The following is a 23,490-nucleotide window of genomic DNA, read 5'->3' on the forward strand; positions in this document are numbered from 1 at the left end:
GGAGTCAGGGGGCGGAGCCCCCGGCTAGACGGATATGGCGAGCGAAGCGAGCCTGACGGCTAGTGAGATAATATTATAAAAAAGTAGAATTGATTCTCATATTTCTATATTAGAGCCCGACCACATAGAGAGAGCGATTTGCGATCCCATGTGTTTCTATCTGTATCTGGATTACAAACCTTGGATATAGAAAATTATAGGATCACAGAGCGCAAATAGCTCTCTGTGTGGCCAGACACAGATTGGTAATCTTTGCTTATCATAAGATTTTTAATCTTAATTATTGGCTCTCTACAAGTTTCATTTGCACAGAACACCCACTGTTCATAAAAAATTGAGAAAATACTAGTTAGATAGCCAAGTAAGCATTTTTAGAACTAGTGTTGTCATCTTTATACTAGTAGGTTCTGGGAACAGTAGACCTCACGCAGTATCTCATCCACAAGTACCTGATTGAAAAACTATAGACCTATTGAAATACAGCAATAGACTGGCTTCTCCACATCTGTGTAATCACTTGTCAGCTGATTCATGATGAATAATTCTATAGGTCTGATTTTTACTCCAATATTGGCGTATGAAGGAGGCTCCTTTTTCCTTCATATTATCCTTGAAATGCAAAATTCCAAAAACTTGTATATACGTCGACGCGCAGTTAAAAAGGAACATACCTGTCAAAATTTCATGAAAATCTATACCGCGTTTCGCCGTAAATGCGCAAATAAAAACATTTAAACATTCAAACATTTAAACATTAAGAGAAATGCCAAACCGTCGACTTGAATTTAGACCTCACTTTGCTCGGTCAATAACACGTTGTTTGTCGTGATCTTCAAATAAAACACCAAATTTTAAACAAAATCAGAGACTTATCAGGGGTACTAGTCAGATAATTGAGTACCTAAACAGTAAAAGCGGGGTCTACACCAAAGTTATTAACAAAATGTTAATAACTTAATCCATATAGATTCTATTAGGTTGAACGGAACTTGACAAACACATATGTTCATCATGTGAATGATAAGTTATGTTCAAACTAATAGAATCTATAAGGATTAAGTTATTAACGTTCTGTTATTAACTTTGGTGTAAACGCAGCTTTAGAACTTTTGGAAAAAATGAATTGAAAATTTAAGATAACGCGTTATCTGTCGTCATCTTCGAAAAAATCCACCTAATGTAAAACAAAATCAAGGACTTATCAGAGGGTAGTTAAGACTATATATATATAGCGAGTTTTTGCAACTTCAGTTATGTCGCTTCTCGCACCCCAATCGCCATCTTTCCTTATTTATCCAGTCTCCTTCAAAGAGACCTCTACTCTCATTTTGAACGTGGACATTGGATACCCATCTCTTTCGCGGTCTACCACGCCTATTCTGTTCGCTGGTACCCAATTCCATACTTTCAAAGGAAGTCTTCCTCATTCATTCTGCGCAGGTGTCCATACCATTTCAATTGTTTCTTCTCCAATGACATCCATTATCGTGTTTTTGCGCTCATCTCTCTTTATTAATCATTCCTGATTCGATCCACAAACGTCAATCCTAAACTCCTTCCAGTACATCATTTGATGAAAGAAGTTTTTGTGAAGTTAATTTGTCCACAACCACACTTCTGACCCATACGTCATGACTGGCTCAATCATTGCCTGGTATATTTATTTTTTGTATTTTTTGTTATGTTTTTATTCCATAGGATTGGATGTAGTGCTCTTATCATATTTTTTCCCTTCCTTATCTTCCCCATGATATCCACTCTATCCCTTCCATCATCACTAATAACAACGCCGAGGTACTTGTAGATCCTAACATTTCTAATCAATCCATTTTCAGTTTCAATATCCTGTCCTGTGCCTCCGAGCTGCAATTATGTTGTCTTTTCGTGTTAACCTCCAAGCCCCATTTTTGTATTCTGCTATCAATTTTATTATCATATAGGTCATGTCCTGATGATCTTCTGCTAAAACTACCTGATCATCCGCGAAGAGGAATGTATGTATCTTGGAATCCTCCAGCTCTATTCCCATTGGGCTGCATTTCTGTGTCCATTTCTTTAGAGCAGTACACATATAAATTTTGAATTGGGTTAGAGAGAGGCAGGAACCCTGTTTGACCCCTTTTAGTTAAGACTGAACACAAAAAAACACAAAACACTCACTCATCTCGGAGTGTAAAGAAAAGATTTGTACTTATCCTAAAACTAAGCCACGGGGGCGGCATGAGTAAACGCGTTCAATTATTATACGAAATTTAGTTAAAGCAGACTATCCAGGGGATGGTGAGAGAAAAGAAAGTGAGAGAACAAGAGGGTGTGACGTAGAGATAGAGTGAGAAAGAAAGAACGGAAGGGGCAAGTATACGGTATGGACTGTACATTAGTTACGGGGAGAATAACCGCACCCCCTCTGCTCTAAGATAGGGGTTGAAAATGATTGTAAGTAACGATTTAGGGGTGTGCAATCAACAGAGAAAAGTTGTGATGAGACTGGAACTGGTCCAGGGGGGGGGGTCGCAAAAAGGGTGGGGGGGTGAGATTGAGAGGGTGTTTTAACAATGAAAATTTTACAGCGTCAGAGGCAAGATTGATAAAATCAATATAGGAGGAGGAGAAGGAGGTAGCGTTAAAAACATTGATGTGTTGATGTCAAATATGACTTAAGTGAGGTCCACGATATAATGGCAGTATTTGATTAACAGTGGCGTTGCTATCCTTGTCTATCATTCGACAAAGCAGATAGCGCTATCCTTATATAGCTCCACAACGTTGCCACCAGATCGTCTTTTAATAATGTAGTAATATGATTAAGTAACAAAATATTCAAACTCAATTATTAAAATTCATTTCATAATCATTGAGAAATATATATTTTTGAAAAATAAATAAGTATTTTAAACTAGAATGAACAGTAAATTCATTCATTCATTCGTTTCATTGACAATCACAACTCATAATTATAACATATAATATGATTGGGAGAAGACAACAGGCATAGCCCAAAACTGTCTTCTCCCAAATTTTTACAAATTAAAGTTTCAAAAAAGAATGAGGTTAAGATTTCACTTTCAGTTAAAAAAGTCCTATTTTTACTTCAAACCAATGACTAAATTAAACATTTTAAATTTTGATATTCAAAAACTAATTAAAAACAAAAATATTTCACTCAAACTGGAAAATTTTTGGAAAAATTTGGACAAATTGGAAATTTTTGAGTAATTTTGCAAAATTTTAAGCCAGAAAAGAAAATATGTCACATCAGATATACCGGTATCAGCTATCCTCTATTGAAGGCAATGGCAAGGTAGAGAATCGGCAACGGTGTCCCCTATCTTTCTACACAGCAATTCCACGTGAGCCTCACTATAGGAAAATGAGTTGAGGAGGGTCAATCCTTTGAGGAGTGAACCTACCTAAATAAACTTATTATTAATAAAAATCATCAGTAATTCATGAACAATGTGACATATCCTTCAATTTTTAATTATCATTAAACGAAAATCCAAATTTAATGCTGTAATATTCACCCCGAAGACTTCTGCTACTATACTGCAAATATTGACAACAGGGTAAACAGCTAGATGGAAATTCGATGAGCGTTACTATTCAAAAATTATTTGTCAGCCCGGGAATCGAACCCAGTACTTCCTCATTGTCGGTCAGGAATGCTTACCCTTACCCTTCAATATTTTCATAAATGACTTGATAAACGGGGGATCGGTAAGGTGTATGATAATGAAAATGCAATTTGAGATTTAGCTACAGATTTCACGTTTGTGTATAGCGTTTAACCGCGGTTAAATGACGTGATCTTGCGGATCCAATGTCATGAGATTATATTTCAAGAGTATTTTTTGCAGCATCTAGGCCCTAATAGGTTCTTAGACAATCTTCTAAATTGTAGTACCTCACAAGGTCATTTTTTGGAAAATCTCAAGTATTCTCTCCAATCACAAGGACTCTTGTTTTGGTGCTTTTTGTCAGTTTTAATACTCATGATATCTTGAGGAACTGACATTGAAATATATTGCTAAAATAGATCAATCACGATCAGGATCAATAGAATCGATAAATATTCATTTCAAATCACTTGAAAATGGCATGAATGTTGAAACATGTTGTGATAAAATAATTAAAAAAGGGTACTGAGATTTGTATTCCTATTTATATTACAAGTAGCCCTAAACAGAAAAGAGACAATAAATAATAGAATCAGTACAATAAATTATTACATTCAATATTATCAAATGAAGAATTGGAAAAAAGCTTCATGATGTTGAGAGAAGCCACTCACTCTTCTTGTCACTTCTATATCCTGTATCTCTTATTCTGTGACTGTAGTATCCTGTCAACAAACCAACCCTTCGTGGGTACTCGAGAGGATATCAACACTTAACGAATCTGTAGATCTCTCTATATACAAGAATATCTAGACTTCTCACATATATAGACTTCTCTACACTCTACTACACCGCTTTAAAGCAACATCTCTCTCCCAGCTCTGAAATATCTATAGATCTTTCTATAAATAAGGAATAACTACACTTAGCAAATCTTTAGATCTCTCTACAATATAAGACACCGCTTTAAAGCAACAACTATCCCAGTTTTAAGGAATCCTATCAGTATAATATTATCTTTTGTGAATAAAATAGGTTAGATTTTCGAAAGTTCATCGTTATAAATTTGGTTAACGATTTAAAATTACTATTTATATCAAAAATACAATACTCACATTAACTTCCTGATCCATCAACGACCCACTAGATACCGGAAATATTCTTTAGAACTCCAAAATTGACGAGCGCGACGACATAGAGGTCAGTTCCACTTGAAATTCGCGACGTGACTGATCCTAAACAAAGGCAGAGGTGACCGTCAAAATTTGACAAGTTATGACAAGCGACGTGCCTACTGCCGGCGGCTGACGGTTCATGGCGGCTGACAAAGAGTTTGTGCCACCCGGCCAAACTGTAAACTGTGACACACATAACCTCTAGAAACATTTGTACTATTGTATAAATTAGAATTGGAACCGTTTTGGGCATAAGTTAGCCTGTGGTACTTTTCTGTAACTTGTATAATTCTGAATGATTGAATATACTACTCAATGTTACAGGGGTGCCCATCCCCCAATGGTTCATGTCGCAAAATTCCCCCCCAAAATTCTCAAAATTTGGTATCCATTTAGGTACTTTAAAACTGTATATTGGAAAATCCCTCCCATTTTCCCTAGTTTTTTCCAAAAATCCCCCCCAAAATTCAGCCTCATGTCGCAACTTGCGACATCAAAACATGCTGTGGGCTCCCCTGCAATGTTATACTACTAGGATCAGAACTATATACTTTTTAGAAACTAGAACTATTTCTCATATTATTGGCAAGTGTCAAAAAGCTTCTCTTACAGAAATTGTTGTAAATCTTTGAAAAAACCTTCAACTACATTTGATCTATGATAAAGATATCTGCTGTCAAAAATCTGTCGGGAATCTGATTATATGATACAAGCTATCAAAATTGAGATGAATGAGATAATTGGTTGGTGAATAATAAATTCAATTTTCCTCCACCTACTGTTTAAAGCACTTACTTTACTCCCTGAAACCTAATACTAAAGTGTCACTTTTTCGCTCTCGGTAGTAAAAAACAGAAAAACTCCCTAGGGAGTAAAGTGACTCCATTTAAATAACATGGGGAGCATCTCTATTTTGAAACTTACATTGTAATAGGTTAGAAGGTCTAAGCTCAGATGGGAAAGCATGATAGAGGTGTCTGTCATTGAGTCAACTGAATTCAATACCACAACCAAAAATTTGATCAACTCATGAAATATATGTTTGTATGATAATTATTATATTCTTAATATTAGTAGCAGACGATAAAAATTTATACAATTTTTAAAATATTTTATTCTATTCAAAACAAATATTTTTGATCTGCAATTCAAATCTGAACCGCGTGATCTGGAGTCAGCCATTTTTGGTAGCTGCTCAGCTGATATAATTGTTACAACTTTTGCCGATAGATAGCGCAATCGGCAGTGCCAATCAGACGACCGGTTTTTAGGTTTTAGATTTAGGTTATGTTGTTAGGAATCATTGTCACCAATACGTAAGTTATTAGAATGATTTTATTTGCAGTTTCTATAAAAAAATGTAGATGGAGGAAAAATGTTGTGTACATCACGAGCGAAAAATACTTTTTCTCCCTCAGGAAAATTGCTGCCCCCGGCTTCGCCTCGGGCTTCAAACTTTTTCCCACAGGGAGAAAAAGTCGTACTTTTCACTCTAGATATACAAATAGCTATTATAACTGTAATATTACTTTTCCTTTTACTGAGGGAATAGTTCAATGCATCAATATAGTTTGGAATTGTTGAGGGCTTCAATTAAAACTTGATCATAAAATTCATGAAAAGGAAGAAGCCTACAGATCTCGTGTAGCATAGTGTTAGTGAGTGATATCATAGAGAAACAGTGAATGGGCATTGCTCAATCAGACTGAGAAGGAGTGATATACCATAGAGAAACGATAGCGTAAGTAGATATCCCATGGTATAGGGTGTTTATGTCGCAACTTTTACTGTTATCCCAAGCCGATAGTTCACTCATAGTTCTTTCCTATGCAGCTGTGTGACGCTTGTAGTCTCTCAAATTGTGCCGTTCCAACACTCTCACCCCAACAAAACAGTAAAAATTGACAATAAGCGACAGTAATCGGCTTGAGATAACAGTAAAAGTTGCGACATAAATTCCCTATACCATGGGATATCTACTTACGCTATTGTTTCTCTATGGATATACCCCTCTAGTGTCAAACTTTAACCTATTAATTTAAGCTAGAATTGAACTGTTCATTAACCAAAGTGTTGGATTACAGTTAAATTACAAGAAAATAAAAATAAAAGTTACAAACGCTTTAATCACAGATTCAAATTGTTTATTTAGTCTAAGGTATAACGATGTGAATGCTAGAGTTAATAGCTACATTTAATCTTAATTATTTTCAAGGTCTGAAGATTCTCTCACAACCATATCATCTCAATGAAAACCATTTACAATAAATCAATGCATAACCGTTGATCTGTTAACACTTTTTTTAAAGCAGGTACAAATAATTCAAAATTGACATTGAAAATGTATCATCTATGAGAACTGCAACCGTTATCTGATCAGATCTACATCAATATTATAGACCACAGACGAAATCAATACTACAAGAGGGTCCGGGATAAACCCATGATCATGGAATATAGGGTGTACAACCCCCAATATACAAAATATACACATCTAATACCTTGTATCCTATAACCATGGAATGAGACTATTTCACAAAAGCTGGCAAACTAGCTACGTTTCGTCCAGTCACGATTGGTATAATGAGATTTTGTATGATCTAGTATGCACCCCAAAATTTTAGGGAAGGGGTGTAAAGGGTGGGTATAAATGATATGACGCCATTTTGGAATCTGGGGTAAACTCTATCGATCATTTTTCGAAGAGGAAGGGTGCTGAGGTTGATAAATATGGGAAGTTTTTTTGGGGAGTTTCAATATTAAATATCAAAAAACTTTCAGGATAGAGTGACTTATTTTTTGTTGACGTGGTGAAGTTTGGACAGTAATGTCCATTCTACAGCTTAACCATGAGGATTTGAGAGGAAGTTGAGTTCCAGGAGAATCGTATCATTGTTTTCATAGAATTTCGATGTTTTTACGTTTTTAAAGAGTAATCGGATAATTAAGATCATAATCATGAACTGATTACGTGTGTGAGCTATCCACTGAACATTCCATCTAGCATTTCAGGTGGGAAAACATTCTGCAGTCGTGTCGGTCCCGGCTGAAGTATGACAGTCGTAAGGCTCATTGACGGCTTAAATTATATATTCAGGCGGTGGGACCTTCCCGCAAGGGACTCCCCACCAACAATTGCCATACGAATTCAATTTAATTTTAATTCTGCAGTTTTTAAATTCTTACAGAGAGAGGAATTTGAACGGCTAGTAACAGATTTCGATATACTTGAATATACTTCTCTCCTAATTTGTACCTTATTTTGTATCATGGATACTGTTTTGATTTTGTACATGTGTAAATGTAATGGATGAATGGAAAGAATATACATACATTTTGTTTTCCCCCATCAGAATATTGTATATTCCTTCCGAAAAAGTGCATTCAGAAATGTCCTCTTAGTACATCCTTCCTCCTACTGTACTCTTCCTTTGATTATTTATTTATTCTTACAAAAAGTAAGAATAATATTATCAACATCCTGCAATGATTATTCTGTACGTATCCTTTATCATTTCCCATATTGCAGTTGCCTACTATCCTAACCTTTTCTAGTACTATACTAATTCTACAACAGGTACTATAATAACAAGTTAATTAAAGCCCCTCCGATTTGACCAGATCTCCCTAACCCACCTACAAATATCATCAGCAAATATAATGTGATATACCCAATGCCTACTAGATGATTAATAATATATACTATTCAATAGATATACATAATAAACCAGTGTCAGTTCAGCAAATATGTGCTATACTAAATCCTTAATAGACCCGTATTTTCGAGTGGGACATATTTACTGGTATATATATATATATATATATATATATATATATATATATATTATATATATATATATATATATATATATATATATCATTTTAATGGTATATATTAATCAACTATAAAGGATTTAGTATAGCATATATTTGCTGAACTGATACTGGTTTATTATATACTATTCAAGTGATATATATATACCAGTAAATATGTCCCACTCGAAAATACGGGTCCAATCCACCCCAGCAAGAATTGTTTTGCCCATTGTAGGAAGCTTAGAGTCACATTCCTCTTGGAATTCCTGGGACCCCAATTGAAATAGCTGGATATCGCATACCTCAGCCTGGATGGGCACCTCTTTTATTCCCTTACCAATTAATACGAGTTGCTTATCTAATGAAGTTTTGAGTATTGATGATTTATCACCGTTGTAAATTACTGCAGGAGTAATATATGTATGAACTACTTCATTTCAGATTCAGAATTGGTATAGTGAGGTCCACGTTATAATGGCAACTTTTGATTTGCAATGGTATTATTGCTATCCTTGTGTATCATTCAACAAAGCGGTTAGCGCTATCTCTTTCTCGCTCTGCTCTGTTGATAGATCGTCTCTCAACAATGTAGAATTGATAATTGATTAACAAAATATTTCATCCTAATCATGAAATTATTGATAAATATAATTTCTAGCTTAATAAAATATAATTGATTATTTTAAACGAGTATGAACAGTTAATGTTACATCAATAAACCTGTATCAGCTACCGTCTATAGAAGACATTGACTGGGGGCTACTGAAGGCATTGACAAGACAGAGTTTCGCCAACGTTGTTCACCTATCTTTCTCCACTGACATTATAACGTGGACCTCACTATAGTTCATTAGTCACAGCAGTTTGGTATTTCAAATGTATACTGACCTACATTCTGAGCTAGTATTTCCTAGTCTACCTTATATCTCTATGTTCTATCCCTGTTTATAAACTATAATAATCCTTGATACACTATTTTTCTATTCCTCCACATCTCACAATGTTAATCTTACATGATTGATTCCATTAATTTACAAGGAACAAATTCGTATTGTAATATTTATTCACTGCATTAAGCTTTAATATCGATGAATCAAGCTCCGCTCGTTATATATTTATTGATAAACAGAGCACAATTCTTCGAAATGATTGGGGAAGGACAAACAGGCACAGCCCAAAACTTTTTCTTCCCCGAATTTTGATTTATACATTATAAATGGTCCAAAAAGTAGGTTATGTTTCATCCACTTGAATTCAGGTCCAATTTGCAGACAAAATATTTAAAAACAGAAAAGTTCTAATTTAGATTGTTTACAAACCAAATTGAATAACAAAATAACACTCACTAATTACTTAAAACTGTAAAATAATTATTAACTTTGAATATTATTATATACTCTAATTTAGAGTGATAAACCATGTCATGTCAAAAAATCAGATTATTTTGATAGAGTCTATTAAAATTTCTAGATAATAAATTTCTCGCGAGATACGGTAAGCTGTTTGAATGATTACACAGCTGATCTCCCACACAGACACACGCATCTTCTGTTATCGACAGACGACGAAATCTGTTCTTCCTAGGATGAATTATCCTTTCAATGTCCTTCAAAGAGTTTTTCCAGGGATGAGAACTAGTGCAATCGAATCTTTATATTATAAACCTACTATGTTCTGAATTTCGTGAGAATCGTTAGAGCCGTTTTCGAGATCCGGTGAAATACAAACATATAAACATCGAAACATCCAAACATCTTAACATATAAACAGAAATTGCTCGTTCAATAGTATATGATTGCTGTTCTTCATCAAGCTATATTCTCCTATGAAAAAGTGTTGTATATCCTGAGTAATTCCTGATAATTCTTCATATATTGAAGCCCATGTTATTTGATAACTTGATATTTCATAACAATCAATTATGCTGAAGTGGAAGTCAGAAGAAAAAAGATAGTATTTTTCATAGAAAGCTGTTCCGTGGATATAATTGAGAACTTCAGTTCCAATAGTGTTAATATTCCCAAACATCGACCTCTACTAATCTTATCAGTTCTAATGAATCGTTGTGAATATTAATTAATGAAGTGCGACATTATTTTTATATTTTTCTATTGTACTGTTATTCTATCAGATTTATGTCATTAAGGCTCGTACTAGAATTTGTGTGTGAGCCCATCTTTGTATCAGATAAATCAATAAATGAATAATGTTCAACTATGTCACGATCAATAATCCAATATTAGAGTAGGTCTAGTAAATCTAGCTAGTAGGCGAGATTTTCTCCACAAGAGAACAGAGTGCCTCCATGGGAAGCATAATACTTCAGTCTCATGATCTCTCCCAGTATTTAGCTCTTAACTCTCACACAGATACAATGATAAATTGTGTGAGGAATATTGAGATTGAAGAAAGAACATTATAGTTCAGCTCTCATCTCACAGACAGAGACAGTTGTAGTGATAGAAAGATTAATTGTGTGAGATAGAGTGAGATAGTGAAACAGAGCATGGAAAAACAGGGAGAATAATCAGAGAAGGTACAAAAGTAAGAGAAAGAAAATGTCACTGACGTTCCCCGAAGTTCACCCTTTCTTTCACCGCGCTGTATATATTTAGGGGAGGAACCAATTCACACCAACACTCTGAAATAAACACACAATCTCCCACTTATATATAGGTATAAAAAGGTATACTACCAATACGATAACTTCACATAAATAGATATACTACAGCAGTAACTTTAGTAGCCGTATAGAGTTGGCGATAGTGTGAGACGCTCATGTATTATGGAAAGATTTCTTGGGAAGTTTGCTTGTGTACACTAACACAGAGACACTTTTACGCACTTACGCACGCGTGGGAGCGGGAAATTCACCCCAAACACTTCGTATGTGACAGGGTAGCAGGGTTCCCCCAACGTAACGTCTTCGCAGAGTGTGGAAACCCCTTAGTTACTTGTCAAGGCTAACTTCAAGGGTTGTCTGACTTTTGGAGATGAGGATTGGAGACTCCTTAGAGCTGGGAGAGTTGATATGGTAGAGTGATGTCTAAAGGTGCGTACAGATATACACGTTCCGATCATGAACATTACGATAGATGTTGGGCGAGAGGTTCGCACTATGTTCGCAAGATGATCACGCGCTTGTCTCATTGTTGACTTCAATATGCTACAACAGTAAACTAACCTCACAAATGTGAATTATTCAACCCAGCTGATCGGGTGACAAAACTAAATAAAATATTCTGACCAGGATTGCTCCTAATAAAATAACTTGTTTATAATTATAATAAAATATCGGGGGACCGAGCTCCGTTCGGGAGTTAATAGGCATAGGAATGGAAAATTTAAAAGGGGAATAATCATAAAATCACCCTTTAAAATTGAGTATTTCTTGAAAATTACCAGTATGTATTGTCCGATAGCAACTGTCATTTATACAGATTGAATTTGAAATTAATGATGACCCCTGAAGTTTGAAGGTGAGAGGTGCAAGAATGTTGGAGTAGGTCCTTGGACTCCAATACAATAAACCATTCTTTTTCAAATAATCTATTGAATTATTTTGATAAATTTGATTTCTAGATAATATATATTCTTGGACAGAACTTTGAACTTTAAATTTCCTCAGTAAGAACATAACCTGTTTTTCGGACATTTCATTATTTATCAAAATTTGGGAACAGAATAGTTTTGGGCTATGCCTGTTGTTCTATCCCGATCATATTCATATGATTTGTAATTATATCAACGAATAAATAAATATTGAAGTTATCAATAATTTCAAACCAAGCTCACTTTTGGAGTTCTAACGAATATTTCCGGTATCTAGTGGCTCGTTAATGGATCAGGAAGTTAATGTGAGTATTGTATTTTTGATTTAAAGAGTAATTTTAAATCGTTAACCAAATTTATAACAATGAACTTTCGAAATTCTAACCTATTTTATTCACAAAAGATAATATTATACTGATAGGATTCCTCAAAACTGGGAGAGTTGTTGCTTTAAAGCGGTGTCTTATATTGTAGAGAGATCTAAAGATTTGCTAAGTGTTGATATCTTTGTTTATAGAGAGATCTATAGATATCTTAGAGCTGGGAGAGAGGTGTTGCTATAAATCGGTATATTGGAGCGTAGAGAAGTCTATAGATTTGAGAAGTCTAGATATCCTTGTATATAGAGAGATCTACAGATTCGCTAAATATGTTGATATCCTCTTGAGAACCCAAGAATGGTTTTTGACAGGATACTACAGTCACAGGATAACATTATACATGACACAGAAGTGACAAGAAGAGTGAGTAGCTTCCCTCAACATCCAATTCTTCATTCAATAATATTGAATGTAATAATTTATTGTACTGATTCTATTATTTATTGTCTCTTTTCTATTTAGGGCTACTTGTAATATAAATAGAAATACAAATATCAGTACCCTTTTTAATTATTTTATTACAACATGTTTCGGACATTTATGCCAGATTCAAGTGATTTGAAATATTTATCGATTCTATTTATCCTGATCGTGATTGATCCATTACAGCAATATATTTGTATTTGCAATACAATGTCAGTTCCTCAAGATATCATGAGTATTAAAACTGACAAAAAGCACCTAAACAAGAATCCTTGTGATTGGAGAGAATACTTGAGATTTTCCAAAAAAAGACCTTGTGAGGTACTAGAATTTAGAAGTATTTCCAAGAACCTATTAGGGCCTAGATGCTGCAAGAATTAGCAATATATTTCTATGTCAATTCCTCAATGATTATGAAATGAATTTAATAATTGAGTTTGAATATTTTGTTACTTAATCACATTGTTAAAAGACGATCTGGTAGCAACTTTGTGGAGCTAGATAAGGATAGCGCTATGTGCTTTGTCGAATGATAGACAAGGATAGCAACACAAATTTCAATCAAATACTACCATTATAACGTGGACCTCACTCAAGTCATATTTGACATCAACACATCAATGTTTTCAACGCTACCTCCTTCTCCTCCTCCTATATTGATTTTATCAATCTTGCGTCTGACGCTGTAAAATTTTCATTGTTAAAACACCCTCTCAATCTTACCCCCCCTCTTTCGACACCCCCCACCCTGGACCAGTTCCAGTCTCATCACAACTTTTCTCTGTTGATTGCACACCCCTTAAATCGTTACTTACAATCATTTTCAACCCCTATCTTAGAGCAGAGGGGGTGCGGATTATATCCCCGTAACTAATGTACAGTCCATACCGTATACTTGCCCCTTCCGTTCACTCTTTCTCACTCTATCTCTACGTCACACCCTCTTGTTCTCTCACTTTCTTTTCTCTCACCATCCCCTGGATAGTCTGCTTTAACTAAATTTCGTATAATAATTGAACGCGTTTACTCATGCCGCCCCCGTGGCTTAGTTTTAGGATAAGTACAAATCTTTTCTTTACACTCTGAGATGAATGAGTGTTTTGTGTTTTTTCTGTGTTCAGTCTTAACTACCCTCTGATAAGTCCTTGATTTTGTTTTACATTAGGTGAATTTTTTCGAAGATGACGACAGATAACGCGTTATCTAAAATTTTCAACTTATTTTTTTTCAAAAGTTCTAAAGCTCCGTTTACACCAAAGTTAATAACAGAACGTTAATAACTTAATCCTTATAGATGCTATTAGTTTGAACATAACTTATCATACACTCATGATGAACATATGTGTTTGTCAAGTTCCGTTCAATCTAATAGAATCTATATGGATTAAGTTATTAACATTTTGTTAATAACTTTGGTGTAGACCCAGCTTTAGACTGTTTAGGCACTCAATTATCTGACTAGTACCCTCTGATAAGTCTCTGATTTTGTTTAAAATTTGGTGTTTTATTTGAAGATCACGACAAACAACGTGTTATTGACCGAGCAAAGTGAGGTCTAAGATTCAAGTCGACGGTTTGGCATTTCTCTTAATGTTTAAATGTTTGAATGTTTAAATGTTTTTATGTTGCGCATTTACGGCGATACGCGTTAATAGATTTTCATGAAATTTAACAGGTATGTTCCTTTTTAACTGCGCGTCGACGTATATACAAGGTTTTTGGAAATTTTGCATTTCAAGGATAATATAAAAGGAAAAAGGAGCCTCCTTCATACGCCAATATTGGAGTAAAAATCAGACTATAGAATTATTCATCATGAATCAGCTGACAAGTGATTACACAGATGTGTGGAGAAGCCAGTCTATTGCTGTATTTCCATAAGGTCTATAGTTTCAATCAGGTACTACTTGTGGATGAGAATACTGCGTGAGGTCTACTGTTCACAGAACTACTAGTATAAAGATGACAACTAGTTCTAAAAATGCTTACTTGGCTATCTAACTAGTACTTTCTCAATTTTTTATGAACAGTGGATGTTTTGTGCTAATGAAACTTGTAGAGAGCCAATTAAGTTTAAATGATCTTATGATAAGCAAAGATTACCAATCTTATGAGGGTCTGGCCACACAGAGCGCAAATGGCTCTCTGTGATCCTATAATTTTCTATATCCAAGGTTTGTAATCCAGATACAGATAGAAACACATGGGATCGCAAATCGCTCTCTCTATGTGGTCGGGCTCTAATATATAAATATGAGAAATCATTCATACTTTTTATAAATATTATCTCACTAGCCGTCAGGCTCGCTTCGCTCGCCATATCCGTCTAGCCGGGGGGCTCCGCCCCCTGGACCCCCGACTAGATTGTCCTAGAATAAGATCAGCAGGCTCGCTTCGCTCGCCTGCATTTTTCATTTGAGCATTTTTATCATAATTATGTTAGGACGATCCAGTCGGGGGTACAGACTAAACGTCTGGCTAAACGGATATGGCGAGCGAAGCGAGCCTGACGGCTAATAATATGATATTACCAGGAATAGTTCTGATTGAAGTAGCAGTGCCCAATCAATTTTTCCGCGATAAATGCATTTCAATCTTCAACTTAGTGCCAACCTAACAAAGTCAACTCAACTTAATGCCACCCTGACAAAATTATTAATTTAGTTACCAGTTAACAACTGTTTGGAATAGGTACTCTCTCTAGATTATAGTTCTATATTAACATATGGCATGGCCTTTTTTCAATTATAATTAACAGAATAAGAAGAATATACATGCTAAAAGACGAACTTTAAATCCTCGGTTGTTACACAATTATCAATCTTCAGTTCACAATTTCCGATCCTTCAGAATCATCGACTGCCAAAATTGGTCGATAAGTAATTCCACTCACTCGACGAAAACTTAATTTGTTATGGTACTCGAGAATATGAAAATTTCATCACAGTTTGATTTCAATATCGGAATTTATAAAAAAGAATCAGGCACTACATAGTAAATCTCACTTGAATAATAGATCATTTGAATCAATGAATAAAATGTATTTAGATTTGTACTCACACTAGGTATATTGTCGTTAGTGCAGACGGCTTCAGCTAGTAATCGGTCCCTGATTTCCCAGGCGAAGATGGAGGGACACTCGCGTTTGTATTGCGAGATTTTCGCGACGACCTCAGCCGTTGCCACCCGAGGCTTGGAACCGCCTATGGCGCGAGGTCGTATCGAGCCCGTCTCATAGTACCTGCAAACATTGCCAAAATTTAGGAATACTGGTAGAGAAATACTGGATAAAAAGGAATTGAAAAATATTACGAAAGAATATTACAAACAGTTACTAGGCTACTAAGAAAGACTACAGGTAACAAATTGTTTTGCATCGTAGTGAGTGTTTTTTTTCGTGGTTCAAACATTTTACGAAGTGATTCAAGTCTCCTAATAAAGAACCTTCATTCCTTCATTTATCTTCTTCTTATTCCTCTCACGGGGTGAGCATTTCTGCCTGTTTCAAACCTCTGTGCCTATAAAATTAACCCATCTCTTTCGTGATCTCTCCTTCCAAATGGCTGATATTCCACATCATTCTTTCTTTTACAGTCCTTTTTAATGTAAATAATATATCCCACATTTATAATAATCAATTTTTGATAATAATGTAAATGTAGATTTGACAAAATATGTGTGTTTTCATTTCACTGAAAGAGACGGCTCTACGATATCAAATCAAATCAAATCATTGTTTATTGCCTGCCATAAAACATACAATATGCTGAGACAATCGTCATTATCAATTAAAAAATGAAGATACGAGGAAGAATAAAAATTAATTGAAAATTGAAAGTATCAATAGTGACTATTGGGAATTTTCCTAATGGTTTTTGTAGATTGATTCTCAAGGAAAATACATTGTTATATTGTATCAATTGTCATTCTCTTTTTTTGGATATGGCTTGTTGAGAAAGTTCCCCCAGAAGCATAATTATAGCATACTTTAAGTTGAAGCATGAGCATTATCCTGAATAAAAGTGTGGGAAATCTATAGTATCAAAAGAAAATAAATATACTTGTAGTTCATCAACTTTCTGATTTTTCTAGATTGGAACTTTCTGGGGCATGAGTTTTTGCTGTCAATTGTATGGATTTCAATTATTTTCAAGTTCAAGATAATCCTATATTTCAAATAGCAATTTGATAGGTGAACAGTTTTGGTTTCAGCCCGTTAGTTTCCTCCTTATGATTGATACATGAATGAAAGGGGCAACTCTAGCGCTCGTACTTGTAGAACTCAGGGAGCTTGGATGAATTTGAGAGAATTTCTATTAACAATATAATAAATTCATATATCAGCATCACGTCCCTTTCTCCCAAATTCTGGATTATTGATAACCCAACAAAAATTGCAGTGAAATAAGTTGATAATGATTATCACATTTAATCAGTTTTCATTACTAGCAGTACCTTATAAAACTGAAGCGAATTATACAGCTTTCAGCAGCATATACGTTATTACTCAATCATTCTTTCATGGAATCCTATTATCTGTGTGATTTTTAAGCTAAAACAAATTTCTGTGTTATCAGCTAAGCATCACAGCCTTTTTTTACAACAATCAGATTCTGGATTATTGATGTCCCAACAAAAATTACAGTGAAAGAAGTAGGCCTAATACTGATTATCACATTTCATTACTAGCAGTACCATTTTTTTTAAACTCTATTGATGGGCAATTATCATAATTCGTATTATACAGCTTTCAACAACTCAATCATTCTTTTATGAAATCCTATCAGCTGTGTGATTTTTCAGCTCAATCGACCTCACTAATCCAATTAGTGGTTGAGTGGTTAAGTAATAAAAATTGTGGTCAAGTGGTAGAGTGGACATTAAAGCCCAAACTTCGCCAGGTCCACGATAAAAAAGTCATTTATTCTGTTCTAATCCCCCCAAAAAGATCAAACCACTGATATCACCAAACAATAAGGTCATTTTGAAAGGAGTCCTTTGTCACTGCCGTCCCTCCAGTTATCACGAACACAGTAAATGTTCAAATCACCCGATAAACTGTCCGAAACCATCTAAAATCATCCAATAAACTGTCCAATCACCGCTCCCAATCGCATTTGTCAAAAATTCTGCTGCAATCAGCTTTAATTCAAAGCAGCGCTCCAAAACGCACTGGAGTTGAAAGCTGGCCGCACCGTTTAAATTACAGCGACAATTGTTTGACGTCACAGTTTTGTTTCCCAAAACGTTGGCATTCATAAATCGCGTCGCCAATAATCGTATCACACCGCTTGTGTTTGCTAATCGCGATTTTATTTGCTGTATTCGGATGCCGCGTCGTCACTGTAGCGAAATTCACTACAAATTGTCATCAAAGATTGAATGGGCGAGTATTGGTGTTATTTATAGGGGATACTGACCGGTTCCGAAGTGAATAAGAGGATCTCTTCACTACAATCTGTCAGTATTGTTTAAATGGGAGAGCATTGGTGATATTCATGAGGAATACTGACCGGTTCTAAAGTGGATCTTTTCACTTCAAACTGTCAGTATTGATTGGATGGGAGAGCATTGGTGTTACTTATGAGGAGTACTGACCGGTTCTGAAGTGGATCTCTTCACTAAAAACTGTCAGCATTAATTTAATGGGAGAGGATTGGTGTTATTCATGACGAGTCCTGACCGAGTCTGAAGTGGATCTCACTCTAGTCCATTAAACGCGGCATTAAATCATCGTGTTACAACAATTCCGAGCGGCGAGAATATTTTTTCGGTCACGCGTGACTGGTCGGTGTGAAAGCTTGCATGCTATTGGATGCGTTTTAAAGCTCTGTTTGTCGTTGTTTATTTGTGGTTTGTGTGACAGGCCCCACGCTACTGCATCGTTTTCAATCTGATAAACGTTTTTTGATGATGCGGTAGTGGATTGTGGTCAGCTGGAAAGCTCTTGTGATGGTTTTTATCACTATGTCGAGATAATTTGGTTGCAATCGGTGTGAAAGCTTTAATGCTATTTGAAAGAAATATTTTTGATTTATCTTACATTCAATACCGGTTCCTAATCATTAAAACACCAGATATAGTCTCAACATCCTTCGAGGAGAAATGTATCGTTAACAGAGAGTATGTTAGCCGGTATAGCCGGCTATATATAATTATAGCCGACTGATTACTCGTTGCCATCGCTCAAACTACTTAGTTTTTCTGGTAACGCCAATGATAATATTATAATCGATTTTTAAATGGAAAATATTTTAATTTTAAGTTTTTGTAATGTATTGTGTATGAAAATTTTTATATTTTTCACATTTGTAAAGTTTGTTCAATGATTTTGGCAATAAATATTTCTTTTTTTCTTTCTTTCTTTCTTTCTCTCGGTCAAGTTCAATTTGACTAAATTTATTTTTGTGTAATCGAGTACTTAATAGAGCTCAACAAACTAGACAAGAATGCTGGATAACAATAATTTTCAGTAGCTCTGGTGTGAAATTGTAGAACCGAAGTTAGCCGGTAGGCTCAGGAATTGAATACGAAAGAATTTATCATAAATTATTATGAAGACAGTGTTGGATTAGTTTGAATCAAGTGTAACAATTTGAATAGGAGAACGTGGAAACACATCACTAGGCTACTTGGAGTTTTCTCAAGTATTAATTGTGGAGTTACTTCACTTAATCACTTCAATTTTTACAACGAATATCAAAAGAAAACTGTCGAGTGTATTCCTCTTTAGTGTATGCCTAATTTAGTCTCTGCTTACTAAAGTTCATTGCTCAAGAATGAGAAATTGCAAAAAGTAGCCAACTGATTCAAATATTTAGTGCCGGTTGCACAAAAGCCGGTTAAATTTTAACCGTGATTAATTTCACGAGAACCAATCAGAGAAGGCATTTTTGATGAGATGGCTTTTAAATGTGCATTTGCATTTTGTCCCTCTTAACTGTTTGTTTTTAATTATTCAAGTCTTTGGCCTGGTTGCACAAAAGCCGGTTAGACTTTAACCGTGATTAATTTCACGAGAACCAATCAGAGAAGGTATTTCTGATAAGGCGGCTTCTCTGATTGGTTCTCGTGAAATAAATCACAGTTAAAATCTAACCGGCTTTTGTGCAACCAAGCCAAAGTCTTGAAGAATCAAAAACAAACAGTTGAGAGTGACAAAATTAATATGCACATACTGAAAAAAACACTAGGCCCTCGAATACACTTTTCCAAGTGAAACAGTTTAGAAAGTACTGAATGAAAATACTAGATGTAAGTCAACCACAAATTTGAAATCACCTTCTCAACAACTGAGAAAGTTTAGAAATTTTCACAAAATTCAAACATATTATACAAAACATGAATTGTATAAACATTTTTATGGTAAAAAACACACAACTACACTACTGAAGATCGTGAAGAAGTTCAACTTAACGTACCTGCCGAGTATTTTGGAGACACATCCATTGGAGACTTGCAGTATTCGCGATATGTCGCAAGGCCTTGCTCCGGAATGTGCCAACTCGACAATTTTCTGCCGGGTGCTGTCGGGCAGGGGGCGTCCTCCAACGAACACACCGCCCAGCTGATTCACACCGCTGTGACCTGATTTCACATTTCTGATCAGCTGATTGATCATCTAAACTAGTTTAAACTACTTGGGTTTGTTGTAAGACATTCATTCAGGTTTCATGATCGTCTAAACTAGTTTAAACTACTAACTTATTTGTGTTTGCTGTAAAACATTCATTCAGGTTTCATGATCGTCTAAACTAGTTTAAACTACTATTTGTGTTTGTTGTAAAGCATTCATTCAGGTTTCATTATTGTCTAAACTAATTTGAACTACTTGTGTTTGTTGTAAAGCATTCATTCAGGTTTTATGATCGTCTAAACTGGACTAAACTACTAGTGTTTGTTGTACAGAAATGGTTGTGTGTATTGGTCATTCATTCAGGTCTCATAAGATCATTCATACATTTTATTCAGATATAAATAAAATTATAATTCTAAGTACCCTTTTAAAATTGTTCAATCACGACATATTTCGGCTATAATATACTTAGACTTGATAATGGCATTATATAAAGCCGGAGTATGTGGTGATTGAACAATTTTAAAAGGCTACTTAGAATTCTAATTTTATTTATAATTAAGAGTAGCCCTGGAGAATTTTATCCAGAGTATAGTTTCTAGTTTGAACAAATCAAGCGGCAAAGTTTGATGGTTATCAAGTTTAATCGTTTAAATTACTATTGTTTGTTGTGTACTTAACAGAGCATTCATTCAGCTTTCATTTCATTCATACACACCATAACAAGTGACAAGATTCTAAAGTAGATTTGTACTGATTGGGAGTCAAATTTTTATTGTTGTTCAAGCTACAAATTACGATTGTTGATCGTCTGAATTTATTTCGTTTATAAGAGTTTCTTTCCTATCTCTTTTCTGTATAGGGCTACTATACTGAGTTTCTTTCCATTCATTCAAAGACTGTAGGGGTATGTCGTAAGATTCTATATGAGATTTTCACTGATCGAGAGTCAAATTATGTTTGTTGAAGCTAATAAATTGATCGTCTAAATTTCTTCCATATGTTTGAGTTCCTTTCCATTCATTTGAATCTCTCAGTTGAGGTTTTAAATAAAAACAGGGTTCATTCATATTTTGGTATGAACAACCTAGATTAGTGATTCAAACTGTTTTTGTTTCTCTGAGGATGATGCCCACATAAGCTCTGACTTGTGCGTGGGTAGAGAAGAGGATGATGATGAGAGATAGATTCCTAGTTGTTGGTGGTTGGTTTTCAAACAACGTGAAGAGATTTTGAAGTTGATAACTTCCACGGATAAACATATTTCTAACAGGAAGTGTACCTACTTTCAGAATTTTGTAACGCAATAATCGTTTGATTGATAGATAAATAAATTTGGAAAACCTAGTCTCAGGTCTGATGTCAGAGCTTTCAGGTCGCTCCTGATCAATATTTCAGGGCCTCTTACATGACTTGACTGCTTTTATGAACCGGGACCGAGGACTTAACGTCATTCATTGATAAAGTCAAAAGCAAATCCAAAAAAGCAAAATCCAAAGATTAATAAATTCAAAAGCAAAACAAGTTATAGAAATTCGGATAATTCAATACATTCTAATAGATCTATTTATTTGCCGGGCTGACAAATAATTCTTGAATAGTAGCGCACATTGAATTTCCATCTAGCTGTTTACCCTGTTGTCAATATTTGCAGTAGCAGAAGTCATCGGGGGTGAATTACAGCATTTGAATTTGGAATTTAGTTTAATAATAAATAATAATTCATTATTTATTTATATATTCAATTTTTCCCAATCAATCATTCAGATTCAATATATTCCAATAGATATATTTATTTATCTATTCTATTTGTTTCCAATCAATCATTCAGAATCATACAACTTCTGTAATGTTTGTTCACACAACACGATTGAATCTGTAAATTCAGTCCACCTTAAATTCAGCAACAAACCATTTAAACGCCAGTTTTAAAAGGGGTCGAACACTTCTATCCTTTTAGCAGTTTGATTAAAATTGCCCCGAGCCGTTTAGGTTACAAATCAGGGTGTTTTTGATCGCGAGATAATCGGTTAAACTGTTTTCAGAGATTAAACGCCGCCTTGCAAAACCAGCCACCAAAACATCCTCCCAGCAACCCGGAACTGTGGGGGAGAACTTACTGTAAACTGTGTCCCAAGGCTATTTGGTTAGGACGTTTGTCTATACTAGTCATCATCATCATCATCATCATTATCATCATCATGGTTAGGATGGGTGGGTGTTGGATGAAGAGAGTTGAGAGGAGTAAGGGAAGAGGAGAGTGGAAGTTAAGGATCCCCAGGGCCTCTTTTTGGGGGTGTAGAGTGTCAACTACAGATCTCTCTGGGGAGCGACTCGCCAACAATTAAACTGTTCAGCATCGTTGTCAAACGGGTTACGTTCAATCAAAATTTGCTCTCTCTCACTATTTCTCTCTCTCTCTTCTCACATGTATCCTGACTTCTCTCTCACTCTTAATCTTTGTACTTTTATCTGTATTCTTATGATTTCAGGTGTTTATAAGTGGGATATACCAACAATTTGTTTGATTGGGTTGTTCACGAATCTATTTGTCGTTTTTCATTCATTCCATTTGTGGATTGTGGTATTCTTCATTTGTATTCACATGTACATCTAAACATGTTTCTCGTGGCAAGATTGAATCCTCCAAGTGCAAATGGAGGTTTCAACCTTGTCAGATAGAAAATGAATTTGTAGGTATAAGTGTCAGAAAATGATTGATAGATATCAAAGATGAATTTGTAATTGAATTGAGTTGGCTAGTGTATCGGTATCTTTTAATTTATAAACTTATGATGTTATGAAAACCTAAAGCTGCGTTCAGACTTATGCGCTACGAACACGCGGATTTCGCTTTTTATCAGCTGATGCTACACTTATTATATCTCTGTATGTGTACACAAACAGTAAGATACAGTAATAAGCATGGCAGTAGCTGATGGAAAGTGAAA

General features: G+C 35.1%; 1 protein-coding gene across 1 annotated transcript in view; it reads right to left on the reverse strand.

Annotated features, from left to right (window-relative positions):
- LOC120353770 (paired box protein Pax-6-like) overlaps window positions 1–20,584 on the reverse strand; it is a 21,027-nt gene extending 443 nt beyond the window's left edge. The window contains exons 1-2 of the mRNA XM_039438574.1: window positions 20,385–20,584; window positions 16,020–16,204 (exon numbers count right to left, since the gene is read on the reverse strand). Of these exons, the coding sequence (XP_039294508.1) occupies window positions 16,020–16,204; window positions 20,385–20,584 (385 nt within the window). The remainder of the gene's footprint in view (window positions 1–16,019; window positions 16,205–20,384) is intronic.
- Between the last annotated feature and the right edge of the window lie 2,906 nt (window positions 20,585–23,490).

Source organism: Nilaparvata lugens, chromosome 12 (assembly GCF_014356525.2).
Source record: "Nilaparvata lugens isolate BPH chromosome 12, ASM1435652v1, whole genome shotgun sequence".
Classification (NCBI taxonomy): domain Eukaryota; kingdom Metazoa; phylum Arthropoda; class Insecta; order Hemiptera; family Delphacidae; genus Nilaparvata; species Nilaparvata lugens.